General features: G+C 41.5%; 1 protein-coding gene across 2 annotated transcripts in view; it reads right to left on the reverse strand.

Annotated features, from left to right (window-relative positions):
* Positions 1–22,765, reverse strand: part of LOC117527997 (jupiter microtubule associated homolog 1-like) — a 32,407-nt gene extending 9,642 nt beyond the window's left edge. Inside the window, exons 1-3 of one of the 2 annotated variants that reach the window (XM_034190518.1) lie at positions 22,551–22,765; positions 18,648–18,790; positions 2,682–2,830 (exon numbers count right to left, since the gene is read on the reverse strand). In XM_034190518.1, coding sequence (XP_034046409.1) covers positions 2,682–2,830; positions 18,648–18,790; positions 22,551–22,606 — 348 coding nt within the window. In that variant the 5' untranslated portion in view covers positions 22,607–22,765. The remainder of the gene's footprint in view (positions 1–2,681; positions 2,831–18,647; positions 18,791–22,550) is intronic. The other variant, XM_034190519.1, reaches the window with a different exon arrangement.
* Between the last annotated feature and the right edge of the window lie 5,006 nt (positions 22,766–27,771).

The raw sequence follows: 27,771 nt of genomic DNA on the forward strand, positions 1-27,771 counted from the left end.
TGTCACTGATGTTAAAGGGGGCAACACACAGTATTAACAACTGGGGTAAGTAAACTTTTGATCAGGGTCATTTGGGTAGTTTCTGTTGTCAATATGATTTAAAAAGAGTAAATACAGTTGTTTGACAATAAATGGCTTTTTGTGTCATTCATATTCTCTGAAAAATGGCCAAAATAAATAATTAAATACACACTGCCATCTATTGGATGGCAGAATTTTTAGTTTTGAAATTGCCCCCTTTTTTTTTTCACAAATGAAAAAAATGACATATTTACATATACAGATTTATTTGTAAAACTCAAGCGTTTCAGTAACTTGTGTTTTATACCGACCAGCCAACCACTGATGCCAGGAAACTAATCTTCCCATAATGCACTGAGGCATGTGTGTCTAAACGCTAAAACCTTCAAAATTAGTGCATTACTTTAAAACTAAAACATATAGCTAATATTTTCACTTTGTAAAACGACAGACATGACATTAATTTCAATAACTTGTCTGGAATTAGTTTGTTTAATTTTAACCATAAGTCAAAACTGTATGCCTGTGCATGACTCCAGTAATATGACGGCAGGTCTGTATGGTGTTAAAAATATTAATCTTTGTTTTATCCTCTTCTCTGCCTGCAGAAGATTGAATTCTGCCATTCATGGCTGCCTGTTTGCTACAAAACATGTAAAAGGTAAACACTAAAATCTTTGATTTTAGACTTAAATGTTTTTAACCGTTAAGCTTTATTTACTATGCCCGTAAAAATGTTAGTGGTCTAAAAGTTATCAGAACTAAATTTATCAGAAGCTATTTGGTCTGCTGATTGTTTTCAAAGTTATCTGAAAAGCTAATCCGCTAACAAAAACGTTAGCTTCAATAATTAGTGGATTAGCAGAACTGTGCCCACCACTGCACGCGCGCATGCAAGCACATACACTTAAAAAAGGGCTAATATTCCCAGCATTTCATTGTCAAACCTTCATGACAAAGAGATGTAAATGAGGGTTTATGTTTTACAATTTTAACAATTATAAATGACCAAATATAATGAACAACCAACCAAAGTATGTCATACTGCCTATACGCCAACTGACAGTCATCGTGTCACATTGCTCAGCATTTGTATAAAATAGATTTTATCAATTTTAGCCCACCTAGCTGGCAGCCCAGTGATCACTTGTCTCTCGTCACTGTGAAACACCCAGTCTGATCGAAAATGAATGGCAGCTGACCGCTGTGCTTCAGTCTCTTGTAGCATGACCAAGGGATGGATGGGGGTCCCAGCCAGGCTAAAAAGCATTGTAAAGAATGCTGTGGAACTACCTTCTGCTGGACGAACAATGTAATGACACCATTTCCAAACAGCTAAAAGCATGTTTTACAGCATTGAGTAAAATAAAAACAAATACAGGCCAAAATAACACAGATACAGATATGATTGTATCACCAATATTACTGGCAAATTGATATTTCGGTCAGGCTCTACTACCTATAGCTAGGTACACAGCTAGCCAAGATTCCATCTCCAAGTTTTTGACAACAATAAATAATATGAAGCTCAAAAAGGGACATAATGAGGACAAACTCATTTACGTTTAGTGAACTTTGATGCACCAGATCAATCCAAACAACTAGAATGATGACTGATTAGGAGCAGGTGTGGCCGTCAGTAAGACAGACCATTTCAGTACAGAAATGTACAAATCAGAAGTCATCTTGTTTTCCAGTTGCTTCACAGCTGTTGCATTATAAAACTCAAACATTATCACAAGCCCACACAGCCCTGCAGGAAGAATTTTGTATGAATGTAGCTGCAGGAGACACTTTGTCCCTCTTACTCCATCTCTCAACATGTGTTTTTGAAGTTACATGAAGCTTAAAATGAGCTTATCACTTTCTGTCACTTGCAAAGCTGGAGTCTGGTGCCGATTAAGGTCACTGCTCCTCATCTTCACAGAAATTAGAATGCCATATTGCAACAAATATAAACGCAACACTTTTGGTTTTGCTCCCATTTTGTATGAGATGAACTCAAAGATCTAAAACTTTTTCCACATACACAATATCACCATTTCCCTCAAATATTGTTCACAAACCAGTCTAAATCAGTCTAAACCATGATTAAGGCACACCTGTGCACTAATCATGGTGTCTAATCAGCATCTTGATATGGCACACCTGTGAGGTGGGATGGATTATCTCAGCAAAGGAGAAGTGCTCACTATCACAGATTTAGACTGGTTTGTGAACAATATTTGAGGGAAATGGTGATATTGTGTATGTGGAAAAAGTTTTAGATCTTTGAGTTCATCTCATACAAAATGGGAGCAAAACCAAAAGTGTTGCATTTATATTTTTGTTGAGTGTATATACATTGATATGTGCCCTCTTAGAAATGAGAATAAGTAAATCATTCAAGTGTTCTTCCATAAAGGTAAAGTCATGTTTGAACAAAGCAGTGGAATAACTTCATAGTAAGTGTATGTAACCGGAAGCAGAAACATACAATGCTGTCATCTGAAACCTTCAGTCAAATCAGGAGAGAGGATTAGATAAGTAATCATTACAGAACACTATCTGGGACAAAACTGCTGGAATATCAGCTTCTGTGAGACACCTGGTTACTGATTGCTGAAGTAACTACTGAATTATAACTGCTTTTTCAGCCCCAAACAGTGGCAGACTGTTACCTCTCGCCTCTGGCTCCAGATCAAAGCTGCACCAGAGTTGTGGATGGTGGTCAGTTCCGGCTCAGGGTTTTTAGGGAAGAGAAGAGGCTGCTGGCACCGCCTTAGTGGAGCAGAGGGTTCCCCACACAGAGTCCCTGTGGGTGCCCCACCTGGGAAAAACGTGTGTGACAGAGAAAGAGAGACAAAGCAAAAAGCTGATCCATAACCCTTTTAGAGACTGTACACAAATGTAATACAATCCAGCAGGCAGCCAAGCCCATCTGATTCTTATGTTTGCCTTTTGGGGCAACAGATTAGAATGAAACCAGACAGGAAGCAGGAAAGAAAAGACAAAGCATGACTCAGGTTTCAAAGCAACAGTCATACCTTACACTGTATACACTAATGCAATTAGTCACAAACCTACCCAGACTCAGTGCTTCCAAAACTGAATGTAGTCATGTTTAAGAGAAGCCTCACCTCACGTGACCGGAAAACTACCAGACAACAAGTTGGGAGACCGAAATGGGAAAATTAATGCTTTGTTCAGATTTCAAGTTCAAATAAGATTCACTGCATATCTGACTCACTGTTCACATTATATACAGCAAATGACCAGAGCCAATCTGTGTGTTCGTGTAAGAATCCTCAAGTTTCTTCTTATCCCCATCGGTTGCAATAATAATGACATAACACCCACCAGGGAATGAGGCAGAACATGGAGATGCATATCTGGAGGATATGCACTCAAACCATGCTTGTGAAGCAATTTGCTCCCCTCAGTTTGTAGGAAGCAGGCAGACAGCCCTTTCTCACAAGCTGTATCCAGCCCCTTCTCTGCATCCACACACACAGAGCTCTTCCTAATGCCGCATTCACACCAGACTCCACGCGAGCGATGGCGGTGAGAGATTGCCATGTAATCCTATGGAAGGACGCGTTGTGGCGCCACAAAAGTCCAAGTCACGCAATGCGACGCGATGGACGTGAATAAAGCGATTTTGAGTGACTGGCACGTTTGTGGTGCGATATCGCGTTGCCCTCTTCCCCAAGTTGAAAAATCTGAACTTTTTTGTCTTGTCGCGCCGCGATGACCAATCAGGGACTGGATATGTAGTGACGTGGAAATGTCTGGAGTTTACACTTGATGTGGACATGTCCTGTCTCTGGAAATCAGCCTGTGAGCAGGACTTATGTCCCTTTTGTCCTTTATTTAACTCAATTATGACAGAGTTTGAGGGGAGAGCGATGAACTGCAGCAGCAGCCAGTTTTGTTTTGTTTTTTTCACGTGTGCGCGTGAGAATGAATCATCCATGAAGATAATTTCATTAACTACAAAGATGTATAATAAAACAAATGGTGACTGCTTTATAACTCAAGGACGCAGATTTGTGGCGCCGCTTGGCATCCGGTATGACCGCGGCATAACACAACCTTCTTCCAACATGATGCGACAGGGTTTGATCTAACACAGTCTCTCTATACAAAGAGACAGAAAAGGGGGGAGGGGGCCACAAATTTAAAAATGATAGATTTTACATACAGTGTACTGGAACACAGAATTTAAAGTCAGAGAGCTTAGCTGCACACACACAGCCGCTGAAGGCAATTGGTATGTTGCTGCTCAATCTTTCTACATCATTTGTCTCTGATATGACTTTTATTCCACAGTTTTCTCTGACTGTCTTTTGGATGCGACTTTAAAGTGGAGATGACACTTCAAAAATTAGGGAAAAACTGGTATAAATAGCAAAATATACATACAGTAGCGTAAGCTGAAAGTGTTTTTATTCATTATCACTGAAAAATAAAGTTTGTACAGCTTCTCAAAAGTGTGTTTATTGGAAATCCTTCAGCGGTCACGTGATGCTGTGACACACAGAATGGAGAGTCCCGTCTTTGTCTGTTCGATCAACAACAGGAACAGATGGACCTCAGCATGGACAGTGACGAGATCAAGAACTTTTCTGACTCCTCTTCAAGTGTGGATTATTTCTGACTCGGATCCTGAGATTGTCGCAGCAGTGATTAGACCCTACAGATTGGAGCCATATTTTTCGGACGAACATTCAAACCAGGAGCATTCTGGCAGCGAAAATAATGCCGACGGTGTTTATAGCAGAGCCAAAGCAGAGGCAAGAGACGTGCCAATTCCGATGGACTTTGAAAGGGTGCAGAATACGGAATGGTAAGGGAGACTTTGATTTTTGTTGCTGCTGTTTATAACACTCTAATTACTGTATAGCATTTTCGATTCGAGCGTCTGTTTACCGCCTTTGTTATTGTTCCGGAGCCGCGACGGTTTAGCTATTACTTGCGGACCACCGTTATTACCTTCGGGTTTTTGCCATTTTCGAGTGCCTGGCATTGCATTCATCCATGTTTAGTTATGTTATTTTCACGAAAGAATAGGAAATAAACGGCGAAAGTTTCGAAAAAGATCGCCGAAAACAACAGCGAATGTGTCGCCGCCGTGTTTACGTGCCGGTGCCGTGTTTACTATATAAGTTCCTTGACCATTTCAAGATTATTGTGAACATACTATTTGGGGTTGACATTTTATGTGTTCCTGTGAGCGGTGAGAACATGGAGACGGTAGAGGAAACTGTCAACTGTCGGGAGCAAATGCGTGTGTGCGAGCGGAGCGAGCGGCAGCCGGACATTTCGTGCATCACACAACAGCGCGGCTTACTATCAATCGGCCTGGACTTGAAAAGGCTAAAACCTTTCGCCCTTGTGTTTGTGCAATATGCAGCGACACACTGGTCAGGCATATCGACAAACAAGTCCCTGACAGCTGTGTTTAATCAAAGTTTCTGCCGCTAAACAAAGTGTAAACAACGGCCGCCAGGCGCGCAAGCCGATACGGTCTACACGTAGTGATGTATTTTAGGCTTGGTGCTCAGCGGGAAGCTGATCACGGGGCGTGCACATTTTTCAGTGGCGGGACGTTCAAATGTTATATATAAGGGAGAACCGCGTACACTTTCCTAAAACGTTTAGACTGACCGAATTATATAACCTTTGTTACATGTAATAAAACTATGTTGTCTTTAAGTGTCATATCCACTTTAAAGCTTACGATACTCGAACCCCAGCCGCACTCGCATTCTTCTCCAGCAGAAAACCTATTAAAATCCAGTGCTTCGGACACTGGTGAAAGCAGAGTTGTCACAGAAGCTAACAGCTGGAGTCATAAGGCTCTGGATGGGACAGATAGTCTTTGTCACGCAGATACAATGGCTGCTGGAGAGACAGAGGAGCGGCCATTGTGGTCGTTAATAGACTGAAGTGAATCAGCATTGCTTAGATCCACCATCACTCAACAACAGCGCCTTCATTACCGGCTTCAAATATCTTGCTCCAATCAATTTTCTGGATGGTGAATGACAAATGGAAAAATGAGAGTCGGATTAAAGTAGATTGATGGGTGGACTCCGAGGCATTACAGGATCATCAGTACAAATGCACAGCTTACAGATCTCTTGGCTCCACAGATATAAATTAATCATTGATGGGTCTCTGAGCAACAATCTTTGAAATTGGAACAGCAATCATGCTTATGCTGCTGTAGTCCTGGCAGAGACAGAACATAAGGAGGCTTATTCTTATGAATACATTACACTGAGCCACCCAACAGTCACTGTGAAGCTAACCTTGAACAGACACACAACATAAACCAACAAGATAAATCATTATCATCCATTTAGTTATCCTTGACAACGAAACTACGCAGGCACTTTACGCACAGAAGGATCCTATGAGGTGAAGGATCCACATTTAGAGTCCCTCACACTGACCATAAACAAGAACCACCAATCATCAGTTGTCTTTCAAAATACAGCAGATGAAAATACACTACCAGAATGTTAGTGTGTTCAAACCTTTGACTGGTAGTGGACCTCTATCAATTCCACCAGTTTAATTGCCAGTTCACTTTGTTTTAGCTTCAATAGTAGCATCCAGGCATGTGAATCTCATCACTGACAATGATTTGATACACATCTCGATACACTACCTGGCAAGACAATTCACCCCTGTTCCCAATTCAATATGTATTTGATGGTGATTCAATTCAAGTTTATGCAAAGAAATTATACCAAAAATTTAAACAGAAAATAAGGAGCTGCAATTCAGTATGGTATTCTTCTAATTCTACTAGAGGCAGAGGATTTGTTTTACTCCTTATAAGCAGCAAATTTACCAGATTCAACATTACGGAACAGGAATCAGTTCCCTCATATGTGGAACCTGCTTCATCACACTGTTAGAACTTAAAACAGTAAGACAACACCACTCTCAATGAATGACAAAGTGAGTCACTCTGCCTTGGCAAAAGTAATTTGAGATACACTGTGGGACCTTCAAAGCACCAGAAATGCTTCTGTACTGTTCCCCAGATTTGTGCCTCGAGACAATCCTGTCTCGGAGGTCTACAGACAATTCTTTTGACTTCATGCTTGGTTTGTGCTCTGACATGCACTGTTAACTGTGGGACCTTATATGTAGACAGGTGTGTGCCTTTCCAAATCTTGTCCAATCAAATGAATTTACCCCTCGTGGGCTCCAATTAAACTGTGGAAACATCTCAAGGATGATCAGTGGAAACAGGATGCACCTGAGCTCGATTTTGAGCTTCATGGCACAGGCTGTGAATACTTGTGTACATGTGATGTCTTAGTTGTCATTTTTTTAAATAAATTTGTAATAATACTAATTTAAAAAAAACTATTCACATTATCATTATGGGGTATTGTGTGTAGAATTGTGAGGGAGAAAAAAAAAAAAGAATTTCCTCCCTGAGCCTTCATTGACAGCATTAGCAGCTCTGCATTTTATGGAGTAAATAACAGCCAAAATTTTAAGTGATTAATTGGTCAAGTTTCCCAAAAACTTAAATGCATTTGAGTTTTGGATGAGAAGGCGGCAAAACAGATGGTAAGGCAAAAGGTTTTCAGATTAATTGAGTGGTGAAAAATTGTACCGTTTTGATAAGTACAGGTGCATAATTTTTTTTTAATAAACTCGTCCAAAACTGGTGTCCAGACCAAATGGACCAATTTTTTTGGGGAGACCGTTCAGTCGGCGACACCGAATCTTTGGAGGACAGTGAACCAAACTCCACAAGCCTGTTTAGCTACATGAGTTCACACTCAACTGAAATCAAATGCTTGAAATCTGCTACAGCAATGGATCCATAAAACGGAACTTCTAAAACAGTTTCTGTGAACTTGACTGAAACGCAAGAACAATAAAAGCAGGAAAGGATTTAATTCATGCTTCTACAACTCCGTAATTCCACGGCCATGCAATCATGTCGACATGACTCTTTTGAAGTTGTCCGTCACGGTGGTGGGTGTTGCAATCCAACTTACCACTGGAATAGTAGGGGGCACAACAAGAAGGCCAATGCAGGGACTTTCTTTCTGCCTGCACCGCCACTGTTCACCCCCCCCCCCCCCCCCCGCCACACACACACGCACTTTTTCTCTCGACTAATTTGTCCCTCAACAACCTCCACTTCTTTATACAGTCGTTCAACCTCCAAATCATGATTACATGCAATTTCCCTCCATGAATTGCTGGTCATATGAGCATCTTTGCAGTTTGACTGAGTGTTGCAAAATGTAACCTGTGTGTGCACTGCAAAAACTTGTAAATATGACGGGAGAGTGAAACCGGAAAAGTGACCAATCACAGCTCTCCATCGTTTCGACAAGTAGTTTCAATTTTGGGGAGGTGCACATCAGGCTACAGAAGGAGGCTCAAAGAGGGTATGCTACAGAGCTGCGGAGACCGAGAAGCATAAATCAGGCTTTAGCAGGTATAGAAAAAGAATGAATTTTAAATGTAAAAAAACATAGAACACTCTGGGTGCAGCAGAAGTATTTGGATAGTTTTCAGTGTTAAAAGATACATTGTTGTTAAAAATTAATAAAATGCAGGAGCAAGGAAATAAGTATTCAAGCCCTAACCAAGGCCCCTCCTTGCATTACGTTCAAATTTGGGGCTCTGAGATAATTGACCTATTTTGTAATGGGTCAATTATGATGGTTCTCCATACGATATCTCTTATACTGCTGACAGACTTCAGCAAAGAACTGTAGGTTAAGAAAAAGATTTCAGTGACGAGCTCTGGACAGGTCACCATATATAGCAAAAACAAAACATCCAGAGATATAACCAGAGCAAAATACGTAAATGGATAGTACATTTAAATATTTGTACACTGCAAGATAGAGTGTTTTCAAAATGCTCGTTAGTACTGGAAAGAAAAAAAAGCGAAAAAAAAAAAAAGCAAATGTTTACACCTTGACAAATACAGCACATCTGTTTTACAGAGAGATGGTACCTTTTTGTCCCTCTCTTAGAAGGAGAGAGCAATCACCTGGAGTGCAGCAGTACAGAAAACAATGCAAACACTGCGCTCTGTGCCAGGCGACGTTCATTCTCAACAAGATTCAGTGACAGCCAGTTGACGCCTAGCGACCACAGAAGTCTGGCATCACATCGAAGAAGGCAATCATTGATTGGGTCCTAACTCAGCGAGTCTTGCTGAATGCATGCAGGAATGTAGGCAGGGTCTCTTTACAGCCTACAATGTTTTTGAGAAAGTGTTTGACTGTTGATCAGGTAGCATTCATCCTGTGAATTTGCTGAATACTCAATAAGATTCTAGCCAACATATACAGGCCCTATGAGCATTGCTTACTGGAGACAGAGTCTGACTTCTTTCAAGTGATTTCTGGTGTTAGTCAAGGATGTGTTCAACACTTGTTCAGACTGGGTGGTGGAGCTCAGCAACCTGGGAGATTTTGAAGGTGAGGAAAGGACCAATGACCTCAACTTTGCAGAACCAATGAGGTCCTGAATGTAGCACTTGAGCTGAGTTGAGGAGTGTCTGGGATTGTGACTGTGCTGGATCAACCCTAAAAGCCAGGCTTTCATTGTCTTCCTGGACTTGGCCATGATACGTGTAAGTGTATACAGTGAAAATGTCAAAATCTTTTGAAAGATCTACTTGTCTCAGCAATGACATTCGTGTCTCTGGGAACTTGACCTGCAAGGTCTACAAAGGTCTGGGAAATGCTTATGGAGGGAGTCAAGAGGTCACTGTACATAAAGTTTTTGGCGATACTGATACTTTTGTAAGAAACTGAAGGAACGAGGTCTGTCAATTTCTGACAAAGGAACACCTCCGTTTCGGCGTGTCAGAGGACAAGTTTGGACATGTCTATCTCGGCTTTCAATACTTACCAGTCCAGTAAATATCAGTGAAATTGTGGAGAGCTGGGCATGTCCAAACTTGTCCTCTGACACGCCGAAACGGAGGTGTTCCTTTGTCTCGCTTCCAAAGTGAATCGGTCTTTACGCGCGAAGCCTCCGTGCGGCTTTCCATGACAAAATCTCTTGTTAAAAGTGAAATCTGCCGGAAAATGGCTGATGTCCAGCTCTTGTGATAACCAGAGAAAGAGTACACGACGGTCTTGTATCCACAGAGTCATCCGTTTAGAAATGGTCTGGTGGCTTGTGCCGTGTCATCGCAGCTCAGAGCGCGGCGCACCGAGCGTCCTTAAAGGGGTCCTTAAAGCTGTAGTAACAGACCTTATTCTCTGTGAAGCCCGTAAAATTTTCACAGAAAGCCAGATAAATTTTTCGAATGGTTTCCAGGTGCCAGTCTCTAACAGCTTCTGAAAAAATTCTGATGGAAAAAAGTCCTTTTCGTTCCGCCATTTCCAGACCACTCCTTCCACAAGGCGTGCTCACAGGCGAATGACGTCACCGACAGGCGTGGAAAAACTCACGCATGCGCACAAGGGTTCAAGCATGTCTGACGTAAAAACATATGAATGAAATCCATATAGTTTTTGAAAAAAATAAAAAGGACCGTTACTTTATTGACAGACCTTGTATGTCTGCCACAAGGATAAATTTTGTCAGACAATATATTGACTGCGAAAACGTCACAATAAATGACAATGTCAACATTGTTTTAAGGCCATTTTATGTAAGTGATATGATAATAAAAATATAAGCATATCCTTTCAAAGAGCAATGAAATTTTTATTCTCAAAAATATTTGACGCTGGAATTGAAATGTACGTATATGCGTGTGAGTGGCGGGGGGAATCCTACATAAGTGATTCAAATTTGCAGCCAAACTGTGCACTTTGATTTCTCTGTGCAGAGAACCTGCAGGCTGATTCTGCGTCCTCACCTCCTCTCTGTATGGGGTTAAAATTGTCTCATTAATATTTGTAAATGCACGCAGGTGATCTACAAATAATCACTGATTTGCAAATGTGTTCAGATATCCACAAATGAAAATTTCATATTTGTAACTTGTAAATTGGTCTTTGCAAATAATGTATTTGCAAATATAAAACTTAATTTGTAAAAAAAAAAAAAAAAAAAAAAAAAATTACATTTGTAAAACTGGAAATTGTATTTGTGAATTGAGTTTCAGCATTTGTGGATCACCAATTACACGCATTCATCGCTTTCCTCTGTGACGTAACAGAAATTCTTTTCGTGAAATCCACACAGATCCACAAACAAATGCCTACTGATTCGCAAATACACACTCACGCACACTGGATATCCATTAGATGGCAGTGTGGTTCCATTCATTGATGTGGCAAGCTGAAACCATATGCTCCCGGATGAGAGAAGACCGACATTTCAGAATAAATCATTTCACATTACCGTAATGGAGGCGTCTGATGGATGGGTATGTATGTGATGATATTGTCTGCAAGGTCAATTATTTTTTTAAATTATGATGTGTCCGCAGATTTCATCATGGGGTGGGGGTGTTAGTGTTGTACTCTTTAATCATGATCGTTACGGAGTTTTTAAAATGCTTATCGCAAAGCGTTTTTTTTTTACGACATCATGCAAGTTTTATAAGTCCGCGGACATTGATCTGTGTGTTACAGATACAAATCAGTTTCCTCGGATCCGCTGAGTTTAGAGGAGAATAAATGCCACTCAAAGCCTTCAGTTGGTGTTCAGATAGAGGTCAATTGAAGAATTACACAGGAGTCAAAATTAAAAGATGTTCTAATCATATTGAAACCTATGCCACATTACTTGCCTGATCATAAAGATTCCAAAAAGGTATAGTTTGGACTATCTGTGACTGAATTCTATGGAGTTACAGGATAAAAACAGTAAGAATGGTGAGAAAGGTCAGTTTCATTTTCTACAGGGGTCAAAAGTTAAAGATGTTCCAGTTTTAGTAAAAAGGATGATGTGGAATATTTTTCAATATGATTGGAGCATATTTTAATTTTGACCTCTGTGTAATTCTTCAATTGACCCCTACCTGACAAGTCAAGTGGCCAGTCAGTTTTTTTTCCCAAAAGAGGAGTGTCTAAGGAGTATTTCTGCCAAATTTTATGCTTTTATCACCATTTGCATGATTGTTTCAGTTATCTGCTGCACTAGTCGGTTACTTGTGGAAATAAACACACATGTAAATGGGATATAGCAAGGACAGAAAAATTATTATGTTCATCTTATACAAATAATGAATGTTTATGAGTTCAATGGTACGAATATTTCATGAGGTGAAAGCTGGAACATACATTTCAACGATGGCATATAACGGCTAAAATAGATCCTTGTCATTTGATATTTTATGAATTTATAAACAGAAACGTGTTGGAATAAGTAGTCGTCCCGCGTGCGCGCGCTCACACAAAGGGGACCCTTGTGCGCATGTCTACTACTAAAAAAAGAGACTATTTCCTCAGTGCAGCGAATAAATAAAAAAAAAAAAAAAAAAAAGAGAAATTAGTCCAACTATTCATAGTGACTTCCTGCTAACAGCCCCCAGACGGCTTACAGTGCAGTGGATTTGTTTTGTGTATGCGCGTGTGTGTGTGTGTGTGTGTGTGTGCGCACGCGGAAGTGCGTGTGTGTGCGAACATGTGTGTGTGCGCGCAAAGTGCAATGGTACCAAATGTCTCACTCATCACTTACTCATCTTCAACCGCTTTTCTGGGTTCGGGTCGCAGGGGCAACAGCTCCAGCAGGGGACCCCAGACTTCCCTTTCCCGGCACTTACCAAAAAATAGTACTGATAAGTATATAAAAAGTAAACTAGAAGTATACTTGAAACATACTTGCATATACTACTTTTTGGTAAGGGGGGCCACATTGACCACCTCTGACTGGGGATCCCAGTGAGGAGATATAATCTCTCCACCTAGTCCTGGGTCTTCCCCGGGGTCTCCTCCCAGATGGACGTGCCTGGAACACCTCCCTTGGGAGGCGCCCAGGAGGCATCCTTACCAGATGCCCGAACCACCTCAGCTGCCTCCTTTCAACGCGAAGGAGCAGCAACTCTACTCCGAGCTCCCCACGGATAACCGAACTTCTCACCCTATCTCTAAGGGAGACGCCAGCCACCCTCCTAAAGAAGCCCATTTCGGCCACTTGTACCCGCAATCTAGTTCTTTCAGTCATGACCCAACACTCATGACCATAGGTGAGAGTAGGAACGAAGACTGACCAAATTTGGAACCAAATTTGCACTAAATGCAATACAACACAAATGGGAGGAATAATCCATGTCATGTGACAAAAAGCACCAATCAAATGATAAGGATCCACTCAGCAGTATGTATGTAGAGAAAGATAGATACACAAAACACATAAAAAGACACGTAAAAAAAAAATACATACACAGTTAAATTTAGGGGAAAAAAGCACAAATGTTCAGATTGAGCCGTTATAAAGTTTTATAGCAGAGGGGACAAAAGACCTCTTATATATCGTTCCGTTCTGCAGCGCAGGGAAAGGAGCCTATTGCTGTGGTTGCTCCTCTGAGCAAACTGTCATGTAAAGCCCTTTTCACACCGGGGCTGCTCCCAGTTGCTTCCTGTGGTGTCATGACGGCACAGGAATTTCTGCATCAGGTGCGCGCAGCAGGGGGCAGTGAGGAGGTGAGAACGCAGCCTGCAGGTTCTCTGCACAAAGAAGTCAGAGTGCACAGTTTGGCTGCAGACAGACTGTGCACTCTGACTTCTATTCTACTTGTTGTTGTGCTGAGCTGCAGGACTGCGCTCTGAGTTCTGTTATAGTTTATCTTTCCTCCCTTGACCGCACGCGCGAATGAACAGTCAAGCAAATGTGATGTCTGGAGTTCTACTTGATGTTGACATGTCCTGGACTTATGTCCTTTTTTAACTGTGATGAGAGAGTCTGAGGAGAGAAAGGAACTAACTGTCTGCAGACAATTTTTTTCTTTTCTTTCCTCCTTTGACCGCGAGATGCACGCACACGCTCGTGAAGGAACCGTCAAGCAAATGTGGAGATGTCTGGAGTTCTACTTGATGTTGACATGTCCCGTCTCAGGACTTATGTCCTTTTTTGTCCTTTTTTTTGAGTGTGATGTGAGAGTTTGAGCAGAGAACAAGGAACTACTGCCTGCAGCCAGACTTTTTTTCTTTTCTTTTAATTGTTCACATGTGCGCGCGTGAACGAACGTCCATGAGTAGACTAGAGATGTCTGGACTTTTTACTGGATATTTCTGGCAATCAGTCTGCATTTTTTTTCTGTGGTCTTTTTTTTTCAGCGTGTAGTTTTTACTGTATTAAGTACACGGTATAAAAACAATCCTGCGTGATTTACAGGGCGGGAACAATGGAACACAGCAGGAATCATAAATTGGCTTCCGAGTCACGCCGGGTAATGCCTCTTTGCCAAGAGTTACGCCTCTTTGCCCCGGCTTGCACTGGAACCACTTCCTTTCTGCGTCGAGCACAGGACGCCAAAAAAATTAAACAGGTTTAATTTTTCAGCGCCCGACTTGCTTCCTCCTTTGTGCCCCTTGCGCTGTTGTGGCATCGAGCTGCATCGTCTCGGCACTGAGTTGCTTCCACGCGGCGTTGTCATAATGACGCACAGTGCAACCAGAAGCACCCCTGGTGTGAAAGGGGCTTAAGGGATGCCTGGTGTTACACAGCATACTCTGCATTAGAGTCCTCATCCACCTCTCTAGCACAGCTTCCACAGAGTCTGCCCTCCTCCCCATCACTGACCCACACTTCCTTATCAGCTTATTTAGCTGATTACTGTCCCCCAACAGACAACCCCAAAAAACAACGTATCTTTTCATTTTAAATAATGCACAAATTCTGAAGTTTTGTAACAAACACAGACAGATGTCAAAGGGATTATGGGTAAATGAGCCCCAGCTAACACTGATTGGTTGACTCATTCATTCTATGTAAAAACCAACACGTTAATGTGACGTGAGTGTTGGTATTTACATATAAATATGCTTTTATAAAATATGTCATTTTATTCATATGTTTAAAAAAAAGCCATTTGCAAAAGCCAAAAGTTGTGATTTTTCAACCATCTGATTTAACCAGGGTCAAAATGCATAGAACACTGCCACCTACTGGCGCACAAATGCTCAGACCCTTCTTCTGGCATTTTTACATAAAAACAAACAATAACAATGTCTATAAACCCAGAGAATATATTCTTACGAGAGTTATAGGCACATTATACAAAGAGTTTAATGCTGTTGTGTGGAGCCTGATCAGAGTGTCTCAAATGCATTTCTCCTATCGTGACTGTACTGAGATTACCCATAATGCACCTGGGCACAGCATGTCCACACTAAATCTTTCAAAATTAGTGCAATACTTTAAAACTAAAACCTATAGCTGATGTTTTCACATTATAAAACTTCAGAAGTGACGTTAATTTAAATAACATGGCAGAAATTAGTTTTGTTAAAATTTGAACCATAAGTTAAAACTGTATGCATAGATGACTTGGGTGATATTGCCCGTGAGTCAGTATAATGTCAAGAGCAATTATCTTGTGACCAGCTGTTCTCTGACTGCAGAGGATAGAGCAGTTTCTCCTGAAACCAGCTCTCTTCTCTTTTCAGAGAACAGGGCTGTTTATCTGCTATAAAACATTTAACAGGTAAGTGTTAAAATCTTTCATGTCAGACTTATTTAACAAATGTTTATAACTAATTAAAATGTATTCACTTCCCCTACAAAAACATGTTAGCGATCAAAAAATTATCGGACCAAAATTTATTGGAAGATAATTGGGCCGATGATGGTTTTCAAAGTTAATTGAAAAGCTAAATCCAATAATGAAAACATTAGCGTTGATAATTAGCGGAACTGTGCGTGCGTGTGTATATATATATATATATATATATATATATATATATATATATACACACACACACACACACACACACACACACACACACACACACACACACACACACTTCCAATGAAGTTGGGACATTGTGTAAAATGTAATGATTTGCAAATCCTCTTTAACCTATATTCAATTGAATACACCACAAAGACAAGATATTTGATGGTCAAACTGATAGACTTTTTTGTTTTGTGCAAATATTTGCTCAATTGGAAATGGATGTCTGCGACACATTTAAAAAAAAAAGCTAGGGCAACAAAAGACTGGGAAAGTTGATGAATGCTCATACACCTGTTTGGAACATTCCACAGGTGAACGGGTTAATTGGAAACAGGTGAGTGTCATGACTGGGTGTAAAAGAAGCATCCCCAAAAGGCTCAGCCATTCACAAGCAAAGATGTGGCGAGGATCACCACTTTGTGAACAAGTGATTAAAAAAAAAAATAGTCCAACAGTTTAAGAACAATGTTTCTCAACGTTCAATTGCAAGGAATTTAGGGATTCCATCATCTACAGTCCATAATATAATCAGAAGATTCAGAGAATCTGGAGAACTTTATACACGTAAGCGGCAAGGCCGAAAACCAACACTGAATGCCTGTGACCTTCAATCCCTCAGGCGGCACTGCATTATAAACCGACATCATTGTGTAAAGGATCTTACTGTATGGGCTCAGGAACATTTCAGAAAACCATTGTCAGTTAACACAGTTCGTCACTACATCTACAAGTGCAAGTTAAAACTCTACCATGCAAAGTGAAAGCCATACATCAACAACATCCAGATATGCCGCCACCTTCTCTGGTCCTGAGCTCATTGAAATGGACAGGCACAAAAGTGAAAAGTGTGCTGTGGTCTGATGAGTTCACATTTCAAATTGTTTTTGGAAATCATGGACGTCGTATCAACCAGACAAAAGAGGAAAAAGACCATCCAGACTGTTACCACCACAAAGTTCAAAAGCCAGCATCTGTGATGGTATGGGGTGTGTTAGTGCCCATGGCATGGGCAACTTACACATCTGTGATGGCACCATCAATGCTGAAAGGTACATCCAGGTTTTGGAGCAACACATGCTGCCATCCAAGCAACGTCTTTTTCAGGGACATCCCTGCTTATTTCAGGAAGAGAATGCCAAGCCACATTCTGCACGTGTTACAACAGCGTGGTTTCGTAGTAAAAAGGTGCAGGTACTAGACTGGCCTGCCTGCAGTCCAGACCTGTCGCCCATTGAAAATGTGTGGTGCGTTAAGAAGCGCAAAATACGACAAAGGAGACCCTGGACTGTTGAACAACTGAAGTCGTACATCAAGCAAGAATGTGAAAGAATTCCACCTTCAAAGCTTCAACAATTAGTGTCCTCACTCCTCAGACAGTGGTAAACATACCACTGTCCCAGCTTTTTTGAAACGTGTTACAGGCATCCATTTCAAAATGAGCAAATATTTGCACAAAAACAAAGTTTATCAGTTTGAACATTAAATATCTTGTCTTTGTGGTGTATTCAACTGAATATAGGTTGAAGAGGATCTGTAAACCATTGGATTCTGTTTTTATTTACATTTTACACAACATCCCAACTTCACTGGAATTGGGGTTGTATATCTATCTATCTATCTATCTATCTATCTATCTCTCTCTCTCAAATGATACATCAATATAGTAATTATTGTGACAGGCCTAAATGAAGGTCAACACCTCAGGGTTCTGGTGTTTCCTAACCTATGGCAACAACTGGATGTTTTTGCATTAGGTCTATCTAAAAAATCCTTGGGTATTATCAGAAGAACTCTTGGGTCAAATGAGAGGTTACTTAGGGAGACTATAATGCGGAGGCATATCAGCTATGACACTGTGGCCACGCGGCACACTTCCAAGCACGATCCAGTGCAGGTATGTCAGCACTGAGGACCCCTGCAATGGGAAAAGTCAAAGGGAGGCCTACATATCACCTGGCTGCAACAAACAGATGGCCATTTTCAGAAGGAAGGGCTGGACTACTTGTCTGCCTGGGTGGTTGACAATAAGGACCCAGAACGGTTCTGTGGTAGATGCAGCAACACCAGGCACCAGTGCATGCTCTGTGACATGAACAACTTTTTTTCATTGACACAACTGCATGTTTACACAAATCAAAGTGGGGTCAAATGTAATTTTTAGAGAGACATGTCAGACGTGAACTTGATTGCTTATAGTTAAATGAACAGTCAATCTCAGCCATATTTTCACTACTCACATCTGACAACACTATCTTTCTAGTCAGGCCTCCTCGGCTGGACTTTTAGTGACCAAGAATACTTAAACATTACCATATCTCCTGACGCCATTACCGCCTTTCTTCAGAGCTCACAATTAGATATTCCACATGTTTATACACAAGTCCAAACATTTTAGTAAGTGATGTTTTAACTGACCCATTTCTTTCCACTGAGGTCTATTTCTCTCCCCATTTAACATAGCCTAGCTTCAAATTACCCTCATCCCAGTACTCCAGGGCTTTCTGATGACTCTCTAAATGGAAAATACTAAATAACTCATTTTATAATCTCTTCCTTTACACAAGTTAAAAAGAATGCATTCCACTGGTGACTTTTGCTTACTTAGGCTTTCTGCTTCTTAAACTACACTTGCTGACAAGTATGATCTTATGTGACGTATTTCTCACAATTGCTTAAACCCAAACTGAACACACAGCTACATTTAAAATTGAGTCAACTGGCTCTTGTGATTTTAAACAGACAATGAACAGAACTGCATTAGTGTAACAAATTGAATTACTTGGTGGATTATTCCTCCGATGAGCATGAGGGTCATCTGGCTCTGCAAAGATGCTGGAGGCCATCTTGTTCTTGCGCTGGGGGGTTGTGTTTTCATCTGTGCCAAAAGAAAAACTGGAATCTCCTCCTGGTGGCCGTAGTACCCTTAAAGGCAACAAATGAAGAAACATACTGTCAGCTGATTGACTTCTTGATGCTTCCAGTGTTTTGGTCAAAGTCAGACACAAGGCCTCATATCTCATGCTGGAGAGCAGCTACACAGCAGAGAGAAAAACAGAATATCAGTAAATAAGTAGTCAAATGCAGACGTCTGCTGTTCCACACACATACCATAAGTCCTACGAGGGCGTACACTGTCTAAGCCCCGGCTGTTAGTTTGTCTCAATATCTGCCCTGCAGCTGACTCCAGTCGCAGACAATCACGTTTGCGGACCAACTCCTGCCTCTCCTCAGCATAGATTCCTTTGTGGTGACACACACAGGGCCGTGTAGGTTTTCTGGCACCATTGTTGTATGACTACATCAATCCAAATCCCTTCTTGGGGCAGTCTGACACAAAGATGGAAAAAGCCAGCCTGCTCCACAGCAATATAGCCAGTGGTGGGCACAGTTCCGCTAATCACTAATGATCAAAGCTAACTTTTTTGTTAGCGGATTACCTTTTCAGCTAACTTCAAAAACCATCAGCGGACAATTAGCTTCTGATAAATTTTGTTCTGATAACTTCTAGACTGTTAATGCTTTTTTTTTTTTAACATAGTTAGTAGCAATGAAAAACATTTATAAACCATGTTGGCTCCTGTCTGCTATGCATTTTGCAGCAGTGAGGCAGCTGAGAGGAGCTGAGCTTAACTCTACCCCAGCAGAAGTGGCCTGGCTGCCAGGCTGCCACCAAAATAAACAAACTTATGGTTTTGATTTATAAATCAAATTAATCCAGATAGAATAACTATGTTAGTGTCAACTATTAAAATGTACAAAGTGAAAATATACCACATATCTGTTAATTTTAAAATAATGCACTAATTCTAACGATTTGAACATCAACACACACAGATGCCCAAAAAGGATTACAGGTAAACTGAGCATCTGCTCACACGAATTGGCTGACTAATTAATTCTATGCTGAAACCAACACAAGTTAATGTAATGTGTGTGTGTGTGTGTTGGTGTTTAAAAATAAATGGGTTTGTAAAATATGCCATTTTTTCATTTGTAAAAAAAAAAAAAAACAGCATTTGCAAAACTGAAAATTCTGTTTGTTAAGTTCTGATTCAGGTTAACAACCATGTGATATAGCCGGGGTTAAAATGCATAGAACACGGCCATCTACTGGCACCCGGTTATATCACACGGTTGTCGAATCACAATTTACCCATAATCCTCATTTGGGCATCTGTCTGTGTTCAAATCTTCAAAATTAGTGCATTATTTTAAAATTAACAAACGTGTTATATTTTCACTTCGTACATTTTAAGACTTGACATTAATGTAGTTATTCTATCCGGATTAATCTAATTTATAACTCTAAACCATAAGTCAAACCTGCTTTACTTTTCAAGACGTCTGCCTCATGGCTGAACCACTGTATGCTGTCAAGGTAAATGACGCTTCCCTACAGCAGTGGCAGGGCACACAAAAACAGAAGCAATGACAATGGGGTTTGTGATCGCCTTTGATTCTATCAGAAGCGCTGGCGGTGTTTAAACAAACACCACCAGCGTCTCTCTCACATGCTTTTGGAGGGGCGGTATGCATTTTCAGAGGCCCGACGTCCATGCCCAGTCGCCCAAAATGACATCGCGGGCGACTGGGCATGGACGGAGGGACTCTAAAAATGCATACTGCACGACAACTGCATGTTATTTGCATTACTATCACTTACTGAGATACACAACACGTGGAATCACATTAACAATATTTAATGTAATTTCAAAATGCACAACACCCAGCAAACGCGTACATAAAAAGTTGGCTCACTTTAACTTTTGTCGTGTTAGCTGGTACTGGACTGCTTTCCAAATTCGCCAGTGAATCCTCATCAAGCTGGCTGATGTTCATTGTTGTACTATCCATGAGAAAATCATCTGTAATATCCATATTGGGACCAACACACACTTCTCGCCTTTTCATCTTTTCCTCTGCAGACAGTTCTTGGGTTGCGTGCGCTATGACGTCATCAGTTTATGCACAACAGGCGGGAATTGGGATACCCACCCACTACTGCAGGCAGGTATAGACAGGTAGCGTAAATGTAAATCTATGCTACCAGCCCAACAACGCCTCAGTAAGTGATAATAATGAAAGTTATCAGTTAGCGGTAGCTTCTGATAAATTTTTTGGTGGTTTATCGATTTAGCGTTACAAAAGATAACTTTTCAGTTAGCTGATTAGCGGTTATCTAACCTAACCTTTTGGATAGTTGTGCCCACCACTGAATATAGCAAACCAAAAACATGGTAAACAAAGCCAACTTATTCACAACCTGGAAGGAAGTATGATAAGGTTAGATTTTCATCCACTGCTGTGCTGAAGGACGCAGAGGACAGAAGTGTGTGTGTGGGGGGGGGGTGCTTTGCTGGACCCCTCCCTGTTTTTTCCAGCTCTCTCCAGAAGCCACCAGCTGACACACTAAGCAGCTGTCCAACAGCCAGGCAAACAGAGAAGAGGAGGAAAAATAAACTCTTCAGCCTCCAAAACCAGAGGAAAACCTGATAAGCGTGTACTGGACTGAGTGGAGTTTTTTGTTTTTGATTCCACTCTTATACATACACACACACACACACACACACACACACACACACACACACACCAGCGTCCGTCTCACTTGGCTGTGACATTAATGCCCAAACCAGACTTCACCTCCGGGCCAGAGAGGATGAGCTCATGCTTTCCACATGGATTGCAGAGTAAATGCTTTTCCCAGCCCGGCAGTAGACCCCACCCTCTCTAACAAAACCGCAAATAATAGCAAAACAATGACAGATAAAATTCGAGAAGCAGAAGACTGAGGCAGGTGGAGCCAGGATAGGGTGGGAGACTTATGATGGCCTTCTAAGATTTTAGCCTGCCTAATTCTGCTCAAGTTGGACGACTGCTACACAGATCCCAGCAGCAGAAAAGACCATCAGGCCATAAAAGGGGCTTTAAGAAGCAAAAGCAAAGAGCTAGAGGGGATTTATAAGCTTACAGCTAGCTGTAAGCCCCCACCAAGACCCTGCACTATCCTTAAAAAAAAAAGAAAGCATCCTGCTTCAAAACGGCTGATTGAGATTTGACTTGCACACTCAGCAAAGCCTGAAAAATTCATCGATACAATTACAAAACCTACCCAGGGTATAATGTTAGTAATCGGTTCTCACATTTTACTGGAAGGCTGACTGCATGCCTGGAGTATGACTAGACCTCTTAAATACGGATTTAAACATAAAGTGAGGCCAAATTAGCAATAGCTAAGCGTATCTGTCCCCCACTTTCTAAATGTCAACTGAACTCTGATGCAGGATTTCATCTGCAATCACACTGTCCTTTCGGTTTGGAGGAAAACTGCTACAAAATCCAATTTAAACACTTTAGGTATAAAATTATCTCATAACCAAAAAATAAGCACCTCGTTCAAAAATCATTACTGACGCGGGGGGAGGAAAGAAAAAAAAGTTAGGATTTTAGTCCCCGAAAGGGATTAAAAATCCTCCAGGTTCCGTTTATTTCCAGGTTCTTATGATGGCCCAATTTAGCGAAGCTAAATGTTGTACCCAAAAAGATTAAGTTAATTAGCACGACTATGCGACAGTTGAGTTAAATCCTGAAAAAAATCCCTCGCAGGCAGCAGCAGGCTAACGTTAGCCAGCTAGTAGGAACAGACACATCCCGTTTCTTTTGTTCGAACTCAGCTCCGTTTTACCTGGAACTGTTTTTAGCACCGGGGTCCATTCCTTGAAAAGTGGTCGTCGTCGTCATATTTCGGTGTATTCCAAAGTCTTTCCGGCGATAAACCGGCAAGGGAAAAACTACCCCCCCCTTTCCAAAAAAAAAAAAAAAAAAAGAACTCCTTCCCGCAGAGATGCAACGAGATGTAGACTGAGACAGAGGCTCCACCCGACACTGAAAAACATAACGAGTACCAGACCCGCTCGTTCTGCGGTGACTGTCCGTTACGTCCCGCCCACCGGCAATGCTCACACTTTGATTGGGCAAAATGTCAGAGACCGCTGCTCTGATTGGACAGAAGTCTGCCCTCTGTAGGGTGGCCTGTCTCAGCTTCATGACGGTCTAGTCTACGTTCCTCAGGTGTTTAATATTCTTTATAATCAACCAGTTCTGAATTTTGGCGTTTGTGGGCCATACAGGTTACACTTGAAGTGTGCACTAAATTTATGAGAAAAAGCAACATTTATCAAATTCATTTTTGAAACACTGTCCTGTGATGATTGATTATACAAATGTATATCAGGGAAAAGCTGTGTCTGAACAGACATAACACAGTCGTAACTGAACATTATCTCTATGATCTAATGTTAAAATGCACAGTGGTACACTGGTGGATTCCAGAGGGTGGTCTCAGGGGTTGCGCCATCCCCTGATGCCATTGACTGAAGATGTGATAAAACATGGGATAGGTCTTGCATCAACAAAGACTGATTGCTGAAGACTGCTGCATGAAGAATTAGAAAATTTCCAGTGTTTAAAATGAAGGTGTTGTCACACTATGACAGATGGAGTAAACAATTATTAACAGAATGAAATAATTTGTCTGGTGGCAAATATGGCTTCATCTTTCGGCCTCCTGTGATTTTGAGGCTGTGATGGACAGATGACTTCAAATTTCCACTGATAACACAAAGAGCCACATTCAGCTAAACAATTTTCGTGTTTTCAGGGCATCTATGCGCGCTGGGGGGAGCCGGATTTGAGCATGTTCACCACTTTCTGAATGCAAATATGGCTAGAATCCGGTTAGTTCACGGATCATTATATCATAGTCTCCACTATGTTTGTGCATTGACATTGTCCTCTCCACTGTTCACTGCAGTTGCAACACCAGCTGCTATGGCTTCTCACCAAGAGAATCCACCGAGTGCGTGCTGACGTCCAGATAAAAACACACACAGCCACGCTGTTTTTTTCCTACAGTCTGGCCTTCACTAAATGACCAGCCACGCTTGCATGTTGCATGGAATCCTCTCTCCCCTGGTGCTAAATTCACACCTAGTGCTGGAGCTTTTACCAATCAGAAGCCCAGTCTGAAGCATCAGATAACCAGAAGCTATGAATGCATGAGTATCATAGAAACAAACAGCGGAAACCTGTCAGAAGATGGAACTTCCGGTAGGCCAACTGGCATGCATTCTCTGTAGAGACCAACAACCAACAAATATTGAACTACATTATACAAAGCATCAGATAGCTCTGTATGGTGTTCTCAAAGTAGCTACTGCTTCCTTCTAACAACACTATGCTTTAACCTGTTTTCTTTCCTCGACTTTTATTTTAATTCAACACACTCAATCCCAGAACTCAATAAATATTCACAGGAACCTTCCATTTACTTGTTGCTTTGCATTCCCATCTTTCTGTTGCATATAGACAAAAAGTCAGCTTTATATCTAAATGTGTCTGAAGTGACTGGACTACAAAATAAGTGGCCATCTTGTACTCATGTGCACTTGTGGAAGTTAACAAGCACACTCGTGTGCTTACATGCATGTGCTAACTTCCTGGAAGGAGGTTCACTTTAAGGTTCTCAGTGGATTATATGTTCTTCTTCCTCTTCTTCTTTCAGCTGCTCCTGTTAGGGGTCACCACAGCAGATAAGCTGTTTCCATCTCACCCTGTCCTCTGCGTGTCCTCCCTCACCACCTCCATAAACCTCCTGATATACTCTGGGTCCCTCATTTGCACATCTCCAAACCATATCAGTCTCGCCTCTCTTTGTCTTAATACCATCCTAACTGTGCTGTCCCTCTGAAATGTTCATTCCTAAGCCTGTCCATCTTCTTCGTCACTCCCCCAAAAAATCATGATATCTCCAGCTCTGCCTCCTGTCTTTATTTTTGTGCAACTGTCTCTAAGCTGTACAATATGCTGTCATGTAGACTTTCCCTTTAGTCTTAAAAGACATTCTTCTGTCACAAATCACTATTGCCACCTTTCTTCACCCACTCCACCACCCTCTCTTCTTCATCTCTCCAACACACTCTCTCCATGTTTTTGGATAACTGACCACAAGTATTTAAACTCCACTACTTTCACCACCATTGCTCCTCCACTGGGCTCCTTCTCATTCATGCACATGTACTCTGGCTTGCTCATATTGACTTTCATTCCCCTTCTCTCTAGAGTGTATGGATGGATGGATGGATAGCTTTATTATCATTGTCATTACAACAACGAGATTGCCACACTCACATTCCACAGATAAACAGCAATTAGATCCACAATTATTACTTGTTTACCATAATAATGGCACACATTAGAATTAAGACAACACATATACATTTGACATTGTTTATGTGCACTAAACTTGAAACAGTTTGTTTTCCAAATTGAGGCGATGTGAGTGTGCGGTAGCCGCTGCAACTGCAGTCGCACCGCCTGCCAGCTTGGGAAGAACGGGGGCCTGCCGCAGGGGGGGCAGGAAGGGAGGTAAAGGGAAAAGCTGGAGCATGCTTCAGTCCATGTGTAAGTCTGTCAGTTTATTGTCTTTGTGGGTTGAGATAAGAATGGAGCCGAATAATCTCACCAAGGCCTGAATAAATTCCTCTGGAGGTAAACAGTGGGCAATTTGTCCTTGAGGCTAGATAAGCCTGGAGTGTTGTAGCTGAGCAAAGAAAACACTTTTAACAGTTCCACTAGAACAACTAAATCCAAATTATGAATTAAGAATATTCACTGGCCTCCGAAACCTTCAGCTTCAACTGCAAGGCACGCATCAGCTCCAAGGTGTCATCCAATTTGCGTCTGAGTTCAAGAGTCAACGCAGTCTGAGAATGCACTGCCTTGCCAACCTCGCTAATCATAATTGACAAGCGAGGGCTCGTGGTTTTGGATGCCGCCGTCTTGCCAATTTTCCGGTAGATCAGGGCAGCACATAAGCCAAAAAGTACCAGCCCTGCTGCCATGAGACCAAAAATGAATAAATCCTTGACGTCCTCAACGAAGAAAGGCGCCAAGCATGCAACATGCCAGGACCCCCAGGAGTCGAGGATATAGTTCACCTCTCCAGGCTCATCTCAACCTGCTCTCTCTCTACTCTCACTACAGATCATAATGGTATCTGCAAACATCATAGTCCATGGAGACTCCTGTCTGATCTAATACACCACACTGGAAACAAGAAAGGGCTAAGAGCTGGTACACTGTAAAATCTAACGTGTCGTTTCAACTTAAAAATACGAGTGAAAGGGCTGCCTTAAAATTTCAAGTTAAGTGAAAGAAAATAAGTTGTTATCTAGGTTAGATATTCCTTGTTGGGTAAACACCTGCGTTAGTTTGGGTTGATTTATCTTTCATAATTGATTTAACTCATTCAGGTAGTTGTTTGAATCTGAAATGGTCAGTTTTATAAACCGTTTGTTTCAGTTAAGTTGACTTGGATTTGTCAGTTGATTTAACTATTTAGGGTAGTTGTCTGAACTAGCAAATCTGTTTCATTTTAATTAAAACTGTAAGTTGTGTAAACCTTTTGTGTCAGTTAACTTGACTTGGATTTATTAATTGATTGACCTGCTTGGTTGTGATTTGAATTTGCACACACACACACACACTTAAATGAAATCAATTAATTTCACTGAGTGAAAGTTTTACCTCCGAAGAAACATGCGGTCGACGATGCCCTCCAACTTGCGTCCAAAATGGGAGAAGGGAGGAAAGGAGCACATGTTCACCCGCCCGCAGCTGCATTCCCACAATGCATTTCAAGAAAAGCATGATGACGCAGGCGTTTTTATCCCCAAAGTCAAGTTGACTTACATTTCTAATTCAGTTGGGCCTGGATTTTCAAATTAGCATTTATTTTGTAGTTGAGACGTTTTTAACTAATAATTTCATGTTATTATAACAACCTCAGTAATCATGTGACTTAATGACATAGAATAATATGTTAAGATAACAGACAAAATCACAATTTACAGTGTAGTGAATGAAGTCACCCCACTGCAAACTCACACCAGGTGAAGTCACCCCGGTCCAGGTGAAGTCACCCCACTTTTTTCGATGAAGTCACCCCACTCCAGCTATCCATGTTTATTTTTATTTATTTTTTAATAATTAAGAAGGACTAGTTTAAATGGGACTAGACCTGCCAGTGTGGTGTATAGAACTGCACAGCGCTCCCTGCTTCTCCCATCAATGAGCTTTTTACCTGACAATTACATTCCCCTACCTTAAAACATCATCTCACTCACAAACCTTGAGTAAGAACTGTGTATTATGCCGCTGGTGTGTATAAGTAATTTATTACATGAGCATATCAGAATTGAAATATTATGTTACTACAGTGGGGTGATTTCACCTGGACTGGGGTGACTTCACCTGGGGCGACTTCACTCTGAACCTCAAAGTTGACCCTTCATGCAGTCCCACCTCAACCGTCCTTGACAACACTGTCTCACTGCCACTCCAGACTGTTGGGAAAGTGTAGTGACACGGACCCACAAGAAGGGGCGTAAATGAACGGACAATAGAGGGAGTTAAATTAGAACACTTTACTGTTGTGAATGTCACAACCACACACAGCAGATTATAGAATAGATACAAGTCAATGAATGAAGGTGTCGTGTGGGCAGGCTCGACGATAGGAGACGTCCATCTGGAGATGAACCGGAACCACACGATTTCCACCGCCACCGAACCCGAAGGATACTGGAGCCGCCAAGTCCCGAAGTCCCCAGGTGGCCACCGTCTCAGCGTGTCAGATCTGGTACTGCTGGCGGAGAACAAAGACAGTCAAGTGTGGGTGCGTATACACCCCGTAACAATAACGGTGGGAATTCCACCTCCACCTCTAACACACACTCGTGCAGCGTCTGAGTACCACTTATCTGGTGGGAAGTTGGACGAAACAGTCGCGACCCACGCCGGTCCTCTGAGTAGTCAGCTGCAACACAATAGCTCTTAGAATCAAT

This window comes from Thalassophryne amazonica, chromosome 16 (genome assembly GCF_902500255.1).
Source record: "Thalassophryne amazonica chromosome 16, fThaAma1.1, whole genome shotgun sequence".
NCBI lineage: Eukaryota > Metazoa > Chordata > Actinopteri > Batrachoidiformes > Batrachoididae > Thalassophryne > Thalassophryne amazonica.